The following is an 18,036-nucleotide window of genomic DNA, read 5'->3' on the forward strand; positions in this document are numbered from 1 at the left end:
CCTGAAACCTTTACCCATCTTTTTTGTTTGTTATTAGGTTCACGTGTTATAAAAATCACTTTCATATATTATTTTAAGGCTTGGAACATACTTTAGCAAAATTTCTTTTATTAATATATATTTTAATGGGTTTTTATTATCTTCCTTACTATGCATGCTTACTATCCAAAGCTTCTATGATAAAAATTTTCTAGTAAGAAAAAATATTTTTAATAAAGAGAGAGCAGAACTATTCAGTTATACAACCATTTGTTGAACACCCAATGTGTGCTAGAAACTATAATAAAACAATGAATTCATCAAACAAAGCAGACAAATAAGTAAATATAATAAATGATAATAAAAAGATTATAAAATGATTTCAGATTTTGATAAGTTTCAGAAAGAAAATACATAGGAAGTTACCAACACAGAATTGGCAGAGAAGCTTACATTGGGTGTTCAATAAAGCTCTCCCTGAGGAGAGAATACCTGGGACAAAAACTGAAGAGGGAGCTCCAGATGAAATTTCCAGACCTGGTCAGAGAATGATTTGGTTTATTCTGGGACTGAAGACCCATGTAACTGAAGAAATGGGAAAAAGGAAGGCAGACCAGGAAAGAGGGAGAAAGAAGGGAGGTAGTTAGTAGAAATAGGCAGAGGCCAGATTATTCAGGGGCTCATGCACCACAAAACAATGCTTGAATTTCATGGTAGATTGAAGAAGGTACTAAATGTTTTTATGCAAAGAAATGACATGATCTGATCTATACTATTAAAAGGTCAGTGTGGCTGCTGTATAGAGAAGGGGCAGTAAAGAAGCAGATAGATCATTCAGGAAGCCTTCATAGTGATCTGGAGAAATAATACTGGTAGCTTGAACTCAGGGTAGGAGGCAGTGGCAGTGCAGAGAGATAAGCAGATGGGTCAAGGCACATTCTGGAAACAGCCACTAGGGTTTATGACTGGGTTGTATATGATGAAGGATATGAGAAAGAGAAGAGGGACAATATTTGAAATGGAAAGGAGAAAGAGTCCTCAAATATTACTTAACTATTATTCATCCTTCTAGTGATAAAAATATTATTAAGTTTCAGGTTATCTATTCAGGGGATCTTAAGCTCTACTTTTTCAGGTAGTATTTCCCAGTAAATTTGATAATTCACTCATGATATGCATAAATAATAATAATATTAGAGATAATGAATCCACAAATTAGTTTAGATACAGCCACTGTCCAATAATATTTTAGGTGGCATCAAAAGTCCCATAGGCAAGGAGGGAGGGGAGAAGTGGTGGAAAGTGATATTGGCCAAATTATATTGTTATATTGTGTGTATGTATGAATATGTAACAACAAATCCCATCATTGTATACAACTATAGTTCATCAATTTTAAAAGTCCCATATTCTTTTCTTTCTTGTTTTGTTTATGCAGTGCTGAGGATCAAACCAGGACCTCATGCCTCCTAGGTGAACACTCTTCCACTGAACTACAACCCAATGCAAATGTCCCACAGTTTTGTTCCCTAAATCATCAAGGCCAACAAGCAGCTGAATTAGGTGACTGTTCACAAAGTAGAAAGGAAGTATACTTATCCATTTCATTTTAAAAAACTTATAAGCCCTTCTAAATGCAAGAATTTTATATATCTCCAATCACAGCATTGTTCCTTGACATAGCAAAAATCTCTTTTATAAAGGTGTTGACCAAGAAAAGAGCTGAACTAGTATAGTTAGTTCAAAAGGAAAGAAAAAGAGCCATGACTGGGGACAGCTACATGAACTAAGGATTTTAATTTGCTTTATTCACTGCTATATTCTCAGTACTTAGAAGAAATACCTAGCAAACAGTAAATACTCCATAAATATTAATTTAATAACAAATAATTTTAGGTTTCTTATTTAGAATAAAAGCCCCACTGCTATTCCTAGAATATTCAGTAATTGCAGGTGATTTTACTGTCCACAGACCATGAAAACCTTCAGATCCCCCAGCAACTCCAGCAAGATCACTGGTTTCATCCTCCTGGGCTTCCCTGGCCCCAGGGAGGAGCAGATCCTCCTCTTCGTGCTCTTCTTCACTGTCTACCTCCTGACCCTCATGGGCAATGGTTCCATCATCTGTGCCGTGCACTGGGATCAGAGATTACACACCCCCATGTACATCCTGCTGGCCAACTTCTCCTTCCTGGAAATCTGGTATGTCACTTCCACAGTCCCCAACATGTTGGCCAACTTCCTGTCTGACACCAAGGTCATCTCCTTCTCTGGGTGCTTCCTTCAGTTCTATTTCTTCTTCTCCTTGGGCTCTGCAGAATGCTTCTTCCTGGCAGTGATGGCATTTGATCGGTACCTTGCCATCTGCAGGCCCCTATACTACCCCACTCTTATGACTGGGCATCTATGCAACATCCTTGTGGCCACCTGCTGGATACTTGGCTTCCTCTGGTTCCCAGTCCCTATCACCATCATTTCCCAGATGTCTTTCTGTGGATCCAGGATTATTGACCACTTTCTGTGTGATCCAGGTCCTCTGTTAGCCCTCACCTGTACCAGAGCCCCAGTGATGGAATTCCTCTGGATGATCCTAAGTTCTCTGCTCCTGTTTATCCCTTTTCTTTTCATCATGGGGTCCTATGCTCTGGTCCTTAGAGCTGTGTTGACAGTTCCTTCAGCAGCTGGGCGAAGAAAAGCTTTCTCCACGTGTGGGTCCCATCTGACTGTTGTTTCACTTTTCTATGGCTCAGTGATGGTCATGTACCTGAGCCCAACATCGGAACATGAAGCTGGAATGCAGAAGCTTGTTACCTTGTTTTATTCTGTAGGAACCCCATTCATAAATCCTGTGATCTATAGCCTGAGGAACAAAGATATGAAGCATGCCCTTCAGAAATTTTTAGTAATATAAAATGTAGGACCTTACTCAAACAAATATCCTTGCAGACAACTCAAAAGCAAAAAAAAACCTAAGTAATCCAATGGAACAAATTATGTGTGTATAAATATCTCATAACAAAGCCACTATTATGCACAATTATAATTTACTAATAAGAACAATTTAGAAAGAAACAAATAACCTGAACAGATTTCTCAAGAGAAGATATACAGTCAACAAGTATATGAGTGAACAAATGCTTGACATTCCTAATCATCAGCAAAATACAAATTAAACCCAAAAAGAGATATCATCTCATCCCAGTTAGAATTTCTATTATGAAAATTACCAAAAAAATAACAAATCCTGGTGAGTATGTGGTGAAAGGAGAACTTTGATACATTGCTGGGTGGAACATAAATTAGTATGGCCATTATGGAAAGTAGGGAAGTTCCTCAAAAAATAAATAAAAATAAAAGTAAAAATAAATAGAACTGCTATAAGATCCTGCTGTCCCACTACTAAATATATATCCAAAAATAAATAAAATCAGTATGATATTTATTACAGCACTCTTCACAGTAGACAAGATATGTATGTGTGTGGAATCGTGTATCAATGAATGAATGGGTAAAGAAAATTATATATATATATATATATATATATATATATATATATATATATATATATATACACACATCATATATATGTATATATATACACATCATATATATGTATATAATTATGTATGCACATCATACATATATTTTATTATTTAGTCATAAAAAGAAGAGATTATGTTCTGTGCTGCATACATACATAGAGCTGGAAAACATTATGTTATGGGAAATAAGCCAGGCACAGAAAGACAAATGATGCATGATTTCACTTATTTGTGGAAGCCAAAACTTTGATTTTTGTAGCAGTAGAAATAGAACAGTAGTTATAAGATCCTGGGAAGGGTAGGGGAAGGGAGTATGGACAGAATATGGTTAGTAGTTGGTACAGGAGTATGGTTGATGAGAAGGACTAACTTCTAACATTCTGTAACACAGTGGGATAACAAAGGTTGACAACAATTAATTACATGCTTTACAATAGCTAGCATACAGGATTTTGAGTGTTGCCAACATAAAAAATGATGAATTATTAAAGTGATATATATGCCAATAACCTTGAGATGATTACAGCACCTTATATATTTGTATTATGATATCACATCATACCTCCTACATATGTACAATTATTATGTACCATTTTAAAAAAATAAAAATATATTTAAAAATGAAATACATTCTAGGGTGACTGGCCTATCTGCACACTTTTCCAGGCAAAAATAAATATAAATGGGCACCACTCTGAGAATTGTTTATTGTATGATGCTTAGCCTACATATATAATCAAATATGTGTGAAAATATTATCCACAAGAATATTTATGGCAGCATTGTTTGTAACAGCAAATTATTAGAAGCCATTTAAGAGCCATTCATTGAAACTTGTTTAGATTTAATTATGATATTTCCATACAGTAAAACATATCACTTTTTAAATAAGAGAGTTTTAGATGTTCAGATATGGAGCCACCAACCAGCCATAATGGTGAATGATGCTGCAGATGGAGAAGTAACAATAATTGACCTAAAAGAGAGCCTGCGGCACTTGTGCCCAAGTAAAAGTGGAACTGAAGAAAATAGAGAAGGAAATCACATTGGATTGAGTCTGGGTTAACATGCTGTTGCCTATGCAGGAAACAGGGAAGAGTGCCATTACACCCTAAATCTCACTCTCAGGACCCCTGCATTAATTATAGCTTTGCCACTTATTGCCACACTGTGCAATGGTAGAACATTACAAATGTCCTCTGAGCCTGGGTTCCTTCCTAGATAAAGATAAAACTAAATCTACCTTTCTAAACCCCAGAGGCACAGGGAAGATTGAATTAGATAAACGCATTGCTTAAAAGCTAGTAAGTACTAGACGGAGAGCAATTGGTATTTTTGATGATTTTTCCATGTTTTGCCTTAGGTTGTGAATATGAGAACAAGTTATTCCAGGGTTTATGGTCAGGCTCTCACCTAATAGCCAATCAGATTAAAAAGAGGGTGTCATAAACTTAAGGTGATTTTTTAAACAACTCACTTTAAATCATTAGTACGGGTAAAGTGATACATAGAAGATAAGGATAGTTACTATTGATGTTGTGACTAGGGTCTGATCTGCCTTATCTAGACTAAGATTGTAATTCCAGGCAGACACACACCATGTATACATTAAATATCTCTTATCTGGTTCTTGAAACCAGAAGTATTTCAAGTTTCAATTTTTTTGTATTTTTAAATATTCATATACATAAAGGATATGTTTAGAATGAGACCCAAATCTCAACAAAAAACTCATTTATGTCTAATACACACTTTATACATACAGCATAAAGGTGATTTATACAATATTTTTAGTGCACCTGTATTTTGACTACAACCCACCACACAAGGTTAGGATTGGAATTTTCCACGTGTGGTATCATATTAAAGCCAGATTTGAGGATAGATAGTGTAGTTAAGTAAATCAGGTCTAATATCAAGTAAGATAAATAAAATGGAGGCCATTATTGAGAATGGTGTCCAGGAAACCAGGGCAGCACTTGGAGAAATTGAAATGTCCCCAAAGTTCAGAATCCATCCTAAGGAACTGTTAATAAAACATCTACCAGCAAACAGGGAAGTGCTAATCAAAAACCGCCCCAGGCCTTTCCTGCCCAGATTACTCTACCAGTCCACCTGTCTCCCACCTTTTGGGCCTTCCCACCTGCATTCTGTCTCTTCAAGATAAAGGGAAACAAAGGACAGGAGTGTGGGAAAGCTAAAAGAAGACCTTAGCTATAAAAGAGGGAAGACCTCCCTCTTTCACTGATTCCACCTTTCAGGTCCCCTTTTTCCTCTGGGGAGAAGTCTTTTATACTGTCCTTTAATAAAGCCTTCTACTTTCCACTCTACACTTGCCTCAGCATGCTTCTCTGGTGTTATACTTCAACATTCGGGGAAGCAAGGACTCGTCACCTGGGTGGGTTGAGGGCCACAGCCCTCAACAGTCACCGGTAAACAGCTGTAAGAGAATGGAAGTCCCCATCAAGACCTACACCAAAGTAAGTGCCTCTCCATGCACCCCACATCTGTCTGAGGTTCATTTTTCTCTCTCTTTCTTTCTAGAGTGTGATGTGGGCACCTGACAGCTATTTAAATGCAACTAGTGCAGCTGCCACTCTTCAAGACTCGAGTGAGAGGTTTCCCGGCCTAGGCAGCTCTCAATCACCTTTCAGTACAGAGCAGGCATGTTGGGTTCTGCTGAAGCTGCTTCCCATTTTTCTGTCTGGGCTCAGAGAGCAATTGGTGTGAGAAGACAGTATCCCTAATCCCGATCTGCCTTGGATGCGTGGAGATGGAGAAAAGAGTTTGGGACAGCTGCAGAATTCCTGTCTGGGCTACACTCAGACATATTCTGTGGTGAGCCGTTCCTATAGACCGTGGCCGCCATTAGAAGATGGCGCCAGCTTCCACTGTGGCCTGTGATAAACAACTCCTTTTATGGAGAATTGGCGCGCAATCCCTTACCACCCTATGAGAAAGATCCACGTGGCAGCTTGGGATTGGTATGCGGGAGGCTTTATTAGGCTGTGCTTGGGCGCTCGGCGGGGGGGTCGCTAGAAGATGATACTTGAATCAAGGCCTGAATAAATTGCTGAAAGAAGAATCCTGTGTCATGTTTTTCCCTTGCTGGCGAGGGGTCGCGACAGTTGGTGGCCCGGACGGGGAATTATATTCCTCGAACCCAGGATCCAGAACTTTCAGCAGTCAGGGTGGTGCACCGGTAAGTTCCCAGGTAAAGTGGGAATCCGCAAGCTAATAGCGGGATGCTCCTCGGTAAAGAAAGAGAGAGCGGGGAATTCATAAAAAGGGATGCTCCCCTGTAAAAGGAAGAGAGCGGGGATTTTTGTACTTTCACTTTCTTTATAGCTCTAAAAACATTATGGGCGCTACTTCTTCAAGCCCAATTTTGTTGGCCCTAGATGGGTTGTTACGTTCAAAAGGACTTAAAGTAAAGCAGAGCACTTTGCAGATGTTTTTGAGAGAAGCTGCCGGGGCCACGGCCGCGGTCTGGGCATGAGGATGGCGGTGGGCTCAGTCAAGATGCAGCCGCCGTGCGAGAACCCGGCCCTGGCCGCGGCGGTGGCGGCCGCAGACAGCGCTCTGCGCCGCAGTCCCAGCGCCCGCGAGCCGGAGCGCGAGCAGCCGCCGGCGTCGCTGCGGCCGCGGCTGAAGGACCTGCCTGCACTGCTGCGGAGCGGGCTCACGCTGCGGAAAAAGCAGAGCGCCGCCGGGGGCCGGGACCGGACGGAGCCAGTGTGGGTTCCAGAACGCCTGACAAGAAGAGTCCCGACAAATACTTCTGAGCTTAATATTACCACTTTGGCCATTACTTCCCAGGTGTTAATTCCGTTGTCTCCTTCTAATCAGACCTCTAATGCCACTCATTTTAAGGCTTCTCCTTATTGCACCCCTGAGTATGGCTTCCCTCCAATATTCACGCCTTGCCAAGATCATTCTTGGGAGAAACATCAGGTCGCTAAAGGTTTCTCCCTTTCCCCCTCTCTTAAAAGATACTTGTATAATTCTTCCAACAATAATTCCTCTATAGGAGCAGGTTGGTCTTGGTTTCAATGGTTGATTTCCAATGAAAAGGGGGCCACAGCTGATATTTCCGCTTTGGCTCAATTACAAGGAGTCCAAAGTTGGCTGTTTAATGTTTCTGGCAGTACCCAAGACTCGGAGCAAGGTAGGAGGCTTAAAATTTTTGCAAATAATTCACAATTATCTAATGCTACATTACCCTCCACAGCAGTCTGTCTCCAATCTCCGTTTCTGTTTCTTTTGGCTAATGATACATCACAGGGGATGCTTAATTGTTCTAATGTTACCTGTTATTTGTCTGAGTGTTGGAATGGCTCCTGGACTATGGCAGTGATTATGAAAATTCCAACCTTTGTCCCGATCCCAGTTACTGCAGATCCAGAGTCTTTTCCTATTGTTGAACTGATTAGAGCCCGTAGAGATTTTGGAATAATGGCAGCTATAGTGACAGCTGTGGAGGTATCTGCTGCTGCAGCAGTTACACCTGGAGTAGCCATGGCCAGCCAAGTACAAACTGCTGCCACTATTAATCAGGTTATTCAACAAACATCCACCGTACTTGAATCCCAAAGTAAAATTAATCAACATATTTTATCTGGGATTTTGGCTGCTAATCAAAGGATAGATCTGCTTCAAGCTCAAGTTGAGGAATTGTCTGACCTAGTACATTTGGGTTGTATTGATCAACGTGCACATTTATGTATAACCTCTGTCAGATTTAATGATTCCAGAAATGCCTCCCGCATCATCGGGGAATATCTATCCGGAACCTGGTCCATGGAAGCAGAAAACTTGATCCAGTCTCAACTAACTCAGATTGCTGTTTTGAATAGTACCCGTGTCGAACCAGTGACTTTGGGTCAATTCACCAGTTGGCTGTCCTCTGCCTTTTCCTTTTTTAAGGAATGGGTGGGAGTGGGCATTTTTGGGGCAATGTGTTGCTTCAGTGTTGTACTTTGTTTGTGGCTTCTCTGTCGCCTTAAAACTCGACATGCAAAAGAGAAGGCTATGATCGTACAGGCTCTTGCGGCCTTAGAAAATGGCATTTCTCCACAAATCTGGCTTGCACATCTTAAACAGTGATTTCTGGGCATGGCCATTGCACCCCAAGTTAATTTCACATTGCACTGGGATTGGCGTGCCCTCTTTCCTATGCTTTCTCAGTGCTGAATAGCCCTTGCACTCTGCAGGTCTTGTTACCATTGCACGCAGATGGGTTTCAGGACTGGTCTTTCTTCTCTGCTACAGACTCTTTACCTTCCTCTGGGGCTTAGGGATTGTGTTGCCAACTTAAATTTTGTCATTATTACCAGGCTACCTGTATTATCCTACTTCTCACCGTCCTACTTCTCACCGTCGTCACGATGCAGGATGCAAGGCAAGGCACTGCACTTGAGTGATCCCTCAACGGACCTCAAGGAAAGCATGTCCTATTGCATGCGGGTTTGACGTCCACGCCCCGCCCTACGAAAAAAGGCGTCGGCTGATATGGGACCAGGTCTAGGGAAGGGCCCTCCTTAGGACTGAACCATACATTGCAGCCACTTCTGCACAGTGGGATAGGACCTCTACTTTCACCTGCATTGTTTTATAAAACAGAAGGGGGAACTGTGGTGAGCCGTTCCTATAGACCGTGGCCGCCATTAGAAGATGGCGCCGGCTTCCACTGTGGCCTGTGATAAACAACTCCTTTTATGGAGAATTGGCGCACAATCCCTTACCACCCTATGAGAAAGATCCACGTGGCAGCTTGGGATTAGTATGCGGGAGGCTTTATTAGGCTGTGCTTGGGCGCTCGGCGGGGGGTCGCTAGAAGATGATACTTGAATCAAGGCCTGAATAAACTGCTGAAAGAAGAATCCTGTGTCATGTTTTTCCCTTGCCGGCGAGGGGTCGCGACAATATTCCTAAGGTTCCTTTCTCTTGATCCCCCTCCCGACAGCCCTAAGGGGTATCTAGGGTGATTGATGAATGGCACTGAGGGAAAGCCCCAATTACATTTGCCTCAGTGTGGGCTACACAACACTCCCAACCCTGAATCCATTCCCTTCTGGATGCTCCCCTTGCTCCGCCGGTCAAAAAACACTAGCGATTCAGGTTGTAGGACTGAGAAAGACATGGGTAAAGTAAAAAGGTGCCCAGGTTCCCCTCATGCACATAAGTAACTTTAACTAGTCTGTTTTAAAATTTCCCATTACCCCTCCAATGTTTAAAATGTGCTGTGTTCTCTTTAAGCTGCCAGAGGGAATGAAGTGGCACCCTCTTTCTCCACAGAAAAGACTTAACTGGGCTTCTCCAGAAACCTTCACCCAGACTGATTTTAGGATTGTCAGCAAAAGAGTCTCTGCAAAAGAGTTCAATATAGATAAACTTCCTATTTTCTTATCACCTTGTTTTACTTGGCAACTGGACAAGAAGATACCAGCACTCCAGGTGCTGGACACCCCTTATTAGTTTTTCACAAACATATCCAGTATAGTACTTTGAAGAAATGTGCAAACAAGGCTTCTGGCCTTGATCTGGGGCTTCACAGAGATGTCTACATTTTTAAGATAAGTTACAACTGGGCTCCATGGTAACAGCTGGCAGGGGGAGGAAAGAAAGGGGAGAAGAAGCTCTCCCCTTCTCAGGTGTTGTCCTTGAAGGGTTAACTTGCCCAAAACAGTGAAAGAAAAAGCTGCTTTTATATGAACTTCTGCAGACTGTGAACTTCTGAGCCCCTCCCCTTACATTCTGGGTATAAAACTCTGAAACTCCCTGAACTCGGAGTTCAGGGGATTAATTGATTACAGCAAAAGCTGTGCCCTCTGAACCTGGCTGCAGCCAAATAAAACTGTTTTCTGCTATCTTCAGTGCCTTGCTTCACTTGTCCCTACAACAGGAGGCATTTTTAGAATCAATCCTTCCAAGAGTCCCTCCAATAGGAAGTGCTATATGCCTTACAACCAGTAGATATCCCTCACCCCCAGGAGATTCCTTTAGTCTATGAGGCAAAAAGGCAACAAGAAGAGTGGACAATTTTCTTTTGCTGTGGGTTTTATAGTGGCAGGGAGGAAAGCAGTAATGCCCTTAAGTCTGAATCCTCCCAGGGTCTCTGGCACAGGGCAAACTGGAACCCTAGCACTTTTCCAAAGGGGACCAGAAACAACCTTGGCAAAGTAAGGTGAGAGACAGGTTTTCTGGACATCAAGGAAGCTCAATCTTAGGGAGATGTCCCTAATAAGAACAGTTTTCTCTGGCACTGGCACCTGAGTTGTGTTTTTTCTCTTCTCACTTAGATGGGAGCTTCTCTCTCCAATATACTAGGTGCACCACTAACCTGCATATTGAAAAATTGGGATAAGTTTGGCCCATAGATGCTCAAGAAAAAGCACCTCATTTTCTTCTGCCACAAGGCCTGGCCTCAATACAAACTCCCTGATGGAGAATTCCGGCCACCAGGATTTTAATACAATTTTAAAGCTTGATAAATTTTGCAAAAGGGAAGGGAAATGGTGTGAGGTTCCATATGTCCAGGTTTTCTTTGCCCTAAGGGAAAACCCCAAATTATGCCAACAATGTAAAGTAGACTTAGCTATGATATCTGCCATGAAGAGAGAAAATCTTAAGGAATCACCTACTGAGGAGAAAGTATCAGGAGGACTCACAAAAGCTCCATCTCCTGTTGATGTGCATCAGTGGTTCCTGTCCTCCATACCCTGGCATCTTTGCCCCAATAGACAGATCAAATATATTACCTCTCCAGGACATGCCAGGAGGAGAGTTTGGACAAATCAAAGTATATACCCCCTTCTCCATTTAAGACCTAAGACAGATAAAAACAGGGAGATTTTTAGAAGACCCAGATAAATATATTGAGGTATTTCAAAACTTATGCCAGGTGTTTGACTTTACCTGGAGATATTGTGCTATTACTCAACCAGACTTTGACTTCCAATGAGAAGGAAGCAGCCCCAAGATCAGCTGAAGAGTTTGGGGATAACCTACACCTTGCTCATGCCCCAGCAGCAGAGACCAGGAGCAAACCCAATTATCCATCGGGAGCACAGGCAATTCCCAGAAATGATCCTCACTGGGATCCAAATGATGAGCAGGATGCTTGGAAAATTAGACATTTCTAAATGTTGATCCTTGAGGCCCTCAGGAGAATCAAGTAGAAACCCATTAACTATTCTAAGGTTTCAGAAATTATTCAGAGTCCCCAGGAAAGCCCTGCTATTTTCATGGAGAAACTCAGGGAGGCAATGAGAAAACACACCACAGTGGATCCTGAATCCACAGAGAGCCATCTACTTTTAAAGGACAGATTTATCACCCAGTCAGCCCAGACATTCAGAGGAAGTTACAAAAATTGTCATATGGCCCTGATCAATCTTTAGATAACATCCTCTGACTCGCTACTTCCGTTTTTTATAATAGAGATCAAGAGGAAAAGAAGAAGAAAGAGCGCAGAGACAGAAAAAGGACTGAAGTGCTGGTATTAGCTCTTAGAGGGGTAAGCTCCCAGGGTGACAAAAGAGGAAAATGAAATGCTCCTCAATCCACAAAAGGGACTTGTTTCCATTGCAGAGAGGAAGGACATTTCAAACGGGATTGCCCAATAGCCAAGAGACCACACCAAAAACCCTGCCCTAAATGTCAAGGCAATCACTGGAGGAGTGACTGTCTTCAGGGATGTAGGTCTTTGAAGCCAGACTCCTCTACAAGGGCCTGACAGGGCCCAAGCTTAATTCTGGCTCCCATAACTCCTATCACCTCACATGAGCCCCAGGTATGCTTCTCTGTAGGGAGCCAAGAGGTCAACTTCCTCTTAGATACTGACGCCAGTTATTCTGTACTCACTTCTTAACCCTGGATCTCTTTTCTCTAATACTATAATGGTACAAGGAGTGTCTGGACAGCCTATTACCAGAAAGTTTACTCCCCCACTGAGTTGTGAGTGGGATGGGATGATGTTTTCTCATGCATTTCTGATAGTCCCAGAATGCCCTACCCCTTTATTGGGAAGAGACTGACTTTCAAAACCTCAGATATCCATTACAATGAATTTGGGACTGCGAGGACCATTATGTTTGCCTTTATTAGAATGTAATATAAACCTTGAAGTGTGGGCTACTGAAGGCAAAATTGGACGAGCAAAAAGTGCAGTTTCAATCAAAATAGTCTTAAAAGTTCCTCTGTCTTTCCACATCAGAGACAATATCCCCTATGCACAGAGGCAAAAAAAAGGGCTTATTGAAGATCATTTAGAACCTCAAATGACAGAAACTTTTAGTGCCCTGCAACAGCCCATGAAACACACCCATTTTAGGAATACAAAAACCCAATGGGGAATGGCGACTAGTTCAGAACCTGAGAATAATTAATGAAGCAGTTGTTTCTCTCCACCCTATAGTTCCTAATCCATACACTCTGTTACCTGAGATTCCAGCAGCCACTGCTTGGTTTACTGTGTTAGATTTAAAGGATGTCTTTTTTCTGTATACCCTTAGACTCCCAGTCACAATATCTGTTAGCCTTTGAGGATCCAGATAGTGGATCTCAATTAATTTGGACAGTATTGCCCCAAGGGTTCATAGATAGCCCTCATTTGTTTGGCCAAACCCTAGCCAATGACTTAAAAGAATTCAGAGATAAAACAACTCTGACTGTCCTACAATATGTAGATGACATACTTTTATGTGCCTCCACTCAAAAGGAATATCAGGAAGCCACTAAAGAACTTTTAAACTTCTTAGTTGAAAAGGGTTATAAAGTCTCAAAGAAAAAAGCTCAATTGTTCCAAAAACAAGTTCAATATTTAGGATTACAGCTGTCTCAAGGATCCTGCAAACTAGGACCAGAAAGAATAACCCCTATAGGACAATATCCTCTACCTCAAACCATAAGGCAACTTAGAGGCTTCCTAGGGATAACTGGATACTGTAGGCTTTGGATTCCTGGATATGGGGAATTAACTAAGCCTCTTTATAGCCTCTTCAAAGAGACACTTCACCAAGAAACAACTTCCCTGATATGGGAACCAGAACATATTAAAGCCTTTAAGGCATTGAAAGGAGCCTTACTCCAAGCCCTTGTCCTCAGCCTACCTACTGAACAAAAATTCAACCTATTTGTCACTGAGAGAGGAAGAATAGCCCTGGAAGTGGTCACACAAAAGAAGGGACCAGCTCAACAGCCAGTAACTTATCTCAGTAAGGAGCTTGATCTAGTGTCTTGAGGATGGCCTCATTGTTTGAGGGTAGTAGTGATATACCTAGCCTAATTCTCTCTTTAGATTAGGAGCCAACTTGTCACAAGTTATAAAGGATTCATTTCTGTTCTCTGTAAAATTATTAGGATTTCTGTTTAGCCTGGCCATAATTTGATGTTGTAAAGCTGCTTGGAATGTCTGCCCATGCCTTGAACTCACCCATGCCAGGTTTTCTCTGACCAGATAACAAACCTCTCTGAAACTTTAATGGTGTCTTGTAACTCTTGGCTTTCCCTGGCCAGATAACGACCCTCTCTGAGGCTCTAATGGCCTTTCTTCATAAATTCTGATGTTGGGGCCAGCAAAAAATATGAACTAGCCTTTGTGCTATACTTGTCATAATTTTGTTATCTGTAAGATCCTCAAACCCCCTTCTGTGTAACTTTCTGGGCTGTAAAGCTGGGCTTCTAGAAAACTTGGCTGCTGTCCTTGGCTCCCACGATTTTGTTGGGAGAGGCAGCCCAGCTAGTGGAAATAATAAGCTTGCTTTACTTTGATTTTAATTGGAGTCAGTGGTCTTTTCTTGTGTAGGGGTCTAACAGTAGCAGCAGTAGCCTTACTAGTCTCTGAGGCAATTAAAATCACCCTAGGAAGAGACCTTATTTTCTATACTTCCCATGATCTCTCAGGGATTTTAAATACAAAAGGAGAACTATGGCTCTCAGACAACTGCCTTCTAAAATATCAAACCTTACTTTTAGATGGACCTGTGACTCAAGTTAAGACTTGCTCTAATTTAAACCCAGCCACCTTCCTCCCAGAGAAGTTAGAGGGAAATCCTGAACATGACTGCAAACAAGTCCTAGCTATAAATTACTCAGCCTGGAAGGACCTTCAAAACCTTCCCCTGTCCAATCCAGACCTCACCATGTTCACAGATGGGAGTTCCTTTGTGGAATAAGGAGAATACAAAGCTGGATATGCTGTGGTGACTTTACATGACACCATAGAAGCACAATCTTTGCCTCAAGGCACAAGCTCACAACTAGCTGAATTGATACCCCTAAGGAGAGCACTTGAAATAGGGAAACAACAGAGAATTAATATTTACACTGACTCTAAATATGCCTACCTAATCCTGCATGCACATGCAGCAATTTGGAAGGAAAGAGGATTTCAAACTACTGGGGGAACATCCATAAAGAACTATGAGCAAATCTTAAAACTACTAGAAGCTGTTCATTTACCCAAAGAGGTAGCAGTAATTCACTGTCAAGGACATCAAAAAGAGATAGATGAAATAGCAGAAGGAAACAGGCTAGCAGATCAACAAACCAAAGAGCATGCTAAGGAAAGTTTACAGATGACAACCTTAGCCCCTTTGATGTGGACAGGCCCTCCCCCAGAGATAAGACCTCAATACACCCAGGAGGAAACAAACAAGGCATTATCTAAAGGAGGTATTCTTTTACTCTCTGGGTGGATTCAAATGGAAGATGACAAACTTTATTTACCTGCTAATTCCCAGTGGAAGATTTTACATACCCTACACCAATCTTTCCACCTAGGAGAAGAAAATACTCTCAAATTAACCCAAGAGATATTTGAAGGAAAAAAATATCTAAACTTTTTTCCTTCAAATATTTTCAGATATTTGAAGGAAAAAAAATATCTAAAATTTTTTTCTTCAAAAAAATATTTAAAGACTGTTCACCAAATAGCCAAAGCCTGTGAAACATGCCAGAGAAATAATCCACTCAATTCTGCCAAGAAGCCCCCAGAATTACAAAGGACAGTTCCCTGGGGAGGACTGGCAACTTGATTTTACCCACATGCCCAAGAGTAATGGATTCCAAAATTTATTAGTTATGATACATACTTTTATTGGGTGGATTGAAGCCTACTCCTCCCAAACTGAACAGGCAGTAGAAGTAGTCAAGTTATTATTACAGGAAATAATCCCACGATTTAGGTTACCTCGTCTATAGAGTGACAATGGAGCAGCCTTTAAGGCAGCTGTCACTCAGGAAATATCCAAAGCCTTAGGCATCAAATACCATCTCCATTGTGCATGGAGACCTCAATCCTCAGGAAGGATAGAAAAAACTAATGATATTTTCAAAAGACATCGAAGGAAACTCACTCAAGAAACCCACTACCCATGGCCTAAGGTGCTTCCTTTGGCACTACTGGATCATCTACCTTCACTGTTTATTCCACAAATTGGTTTAGAAGATGTAATGTGGCATGTAGAAACTTTAACCAATTATACCCAAACTGCCCTCCGTGAGTATGAGGAAGACATCTCTCTCCTTAACACTGAAGTAACACTTATGAGAAAGGCCATCTTACAAAACTGGATGGCTTTAGATGTCCTCACTGCAGCCTAAGGTGGTACTTGTGCCATTATTAAAACTGTATTTGTGTTTACATCCCTGACAATTCTGGCAATGTAACTAATATCCTTAAAGATTTACATGCTCTAGAAGCCATGAACTCGCCAACCTTGTCATGGGAACAATTTCTTAGCTCCTGGTTCTCTGGTACTTCCTGGTGGAAAATATTGTTAGTCTCTGACCATTGTCATCATACTTGTTGGCATATTCCTATGCTGTGGCATTTATTTTTGCATCAATCTCATTCTAGTACTAACAACTTCTTGTTTCTCTTATAGACCATCCATCATTCAAATGGCTCTCCAGCCTGTTACTTCTCAATTGGACTTCTATCATGGACCACTCAATAGACCCGATTTTTAAAAAGGGGGGACTCAAAACTGCTTGCTCAACACCACCCCCTTTCAGCTCCAAGAATCCAGAATGGTCATTGCCCCCTTTCCTTACAGCAAGGAATTCCTGAAATTAGAGGGGGGAATGAAGCCAGATTTGAGAATAGGTAGGTAGTGTAGTTAAGTAAATCGGATCTAATATCTCTAATATCAAGTAAGATAAATAAAATGGAGGCCATTATTGAAAATGGAATCCAGGAAACCAGAGCAGCACTTGGGGAAATTGAAATGTTAATGTCCCCAAGGCCTGGAACCCATCCTAAGGAACTGTTAATGAAACAGCTCCAAGCAAACAGGGAAGTGCTAATCAAAAGCCACCCCAGGCCTTTCCTGCCCAGATTACTCCTTTAGCCCACCTATCTCCCACCATTTGGGCCTTCCCACCTGCATTCTATCACTGAAAGATAAAGGGAAACAAAGGACAGGAGTGTGGGAAAGCTGAAAGAAGACCTTAGCTATAAAAGAGGGAAGACTTCCCCCTTCCACGGATTCTGCCTTTTGGGTCCCCTTCTTCCTCCAGGGAGAAGTCTTTTCTGCTGTCCTTTAATAAAGCCTTCTACTTTCCAGTCTACACTTGCCTGGGCATGCTTCTCTGGTGTTATACTTCAGCATTCAGGGAACCAAGGACTTGTCACAGGTGAACAGCGGTAACAATATCAGTGCTCAAAAAGTTCTGGATTTTGGAGCATTTGGGATTTTGAATTTTTTGGAATTAGGAATATTCAACCGATATGGCTTAGAAGTGGCTGACTCTTAATAGAAGAAAAAGTAGGCCCAATTCTTCACCATGTCAGATAAGGCCCTGACTTCCTTAACAAGACTCCTAAAGCACAACAAATAAAATCTTGAATCAATAAATGTGATAGATTCAAACTAAAAAGCTTCTTCTCAGCAAAAGAAACAATCAATGAAGTGAAAAAAAGAGCCTACAGAATGGAAGAAAATTTTTACCACATGTACTTCAGATAGAGGACTAATCTCCAGGATGCATAAAATACTCAAAAAACTTAACATCAAAAAGACAATCAACCCAATCAATCAATGGGTTAATGAACTGAACAGACATGTCTCAGAAGAAAATGTACAGTCAATCAACAAATATATGGAAAAAAATTTACAACATCTCTAGCAATTAGAGAAATGCAAATCAAAACTATTCTAAGATTTCATCTCACTCCAGTCAAAATGGCAGCTATCAAGAATATAAATATCAGGGCTGGGGACATGGCTTAAGCAGTAGCGCGCTCGCCTGGCATGCACAGGGCACTGGGTTTGATCCTCAGCACCACATAAAAATAAAAATAAAAAAATAAAGATGTTGTGTCCACGGAAAACTAAAAAATAAATATTAAAAAAAATTCTCTCTCTCTCTCTTAAAAAAAAGAATATAAGCAACAATAATTGTTGGCAAGGATGTGGGGGGAAAGGCACACTCATACATTGCTGGTCGGACTGCAAATAGGTGCAACCAATCTGGAAAGTAGTATGGAGATTTCTTTAAAAAAAAAACT

General features: G+C 41.3%; 1 protein-coding gene across 1 annotated transcript; it reads left to right on the forward strand.

The window, feature by feature from the left end:
* Positions 1-1,954: 1,954 nt before the first annotated feature.
* LOC114088031 (olfactory receptor 11G2-like) lies at positions 1,955-2,890 on the forward strand. Its single transcript, XM_027929584.2, has one exon. The coding sequence runs from the start codon at positions 1,955-1,957 to the stop codon at positions 2,888-2,890; it is 936 nt and encodes a 311-aa protein (XP_027785385.1).
* Positions 2,891-18,036: the final 15,146 nt, after the last annotated feature.

Source organism: Marmota flaviventris, chromosome 2 (assembly GCF_047511675.1).
Source record: "Marmota flaviventris isolate mMarFla1 chromosome 2, mMarFla1.hap1, whole genome shotgun sequence".
Lineage (NCBI taxonomy): Eukaryota > Metazoa > Chordata > Mammalia > Rodentia > Sciuridae > Marmota > Marmota flaviventris.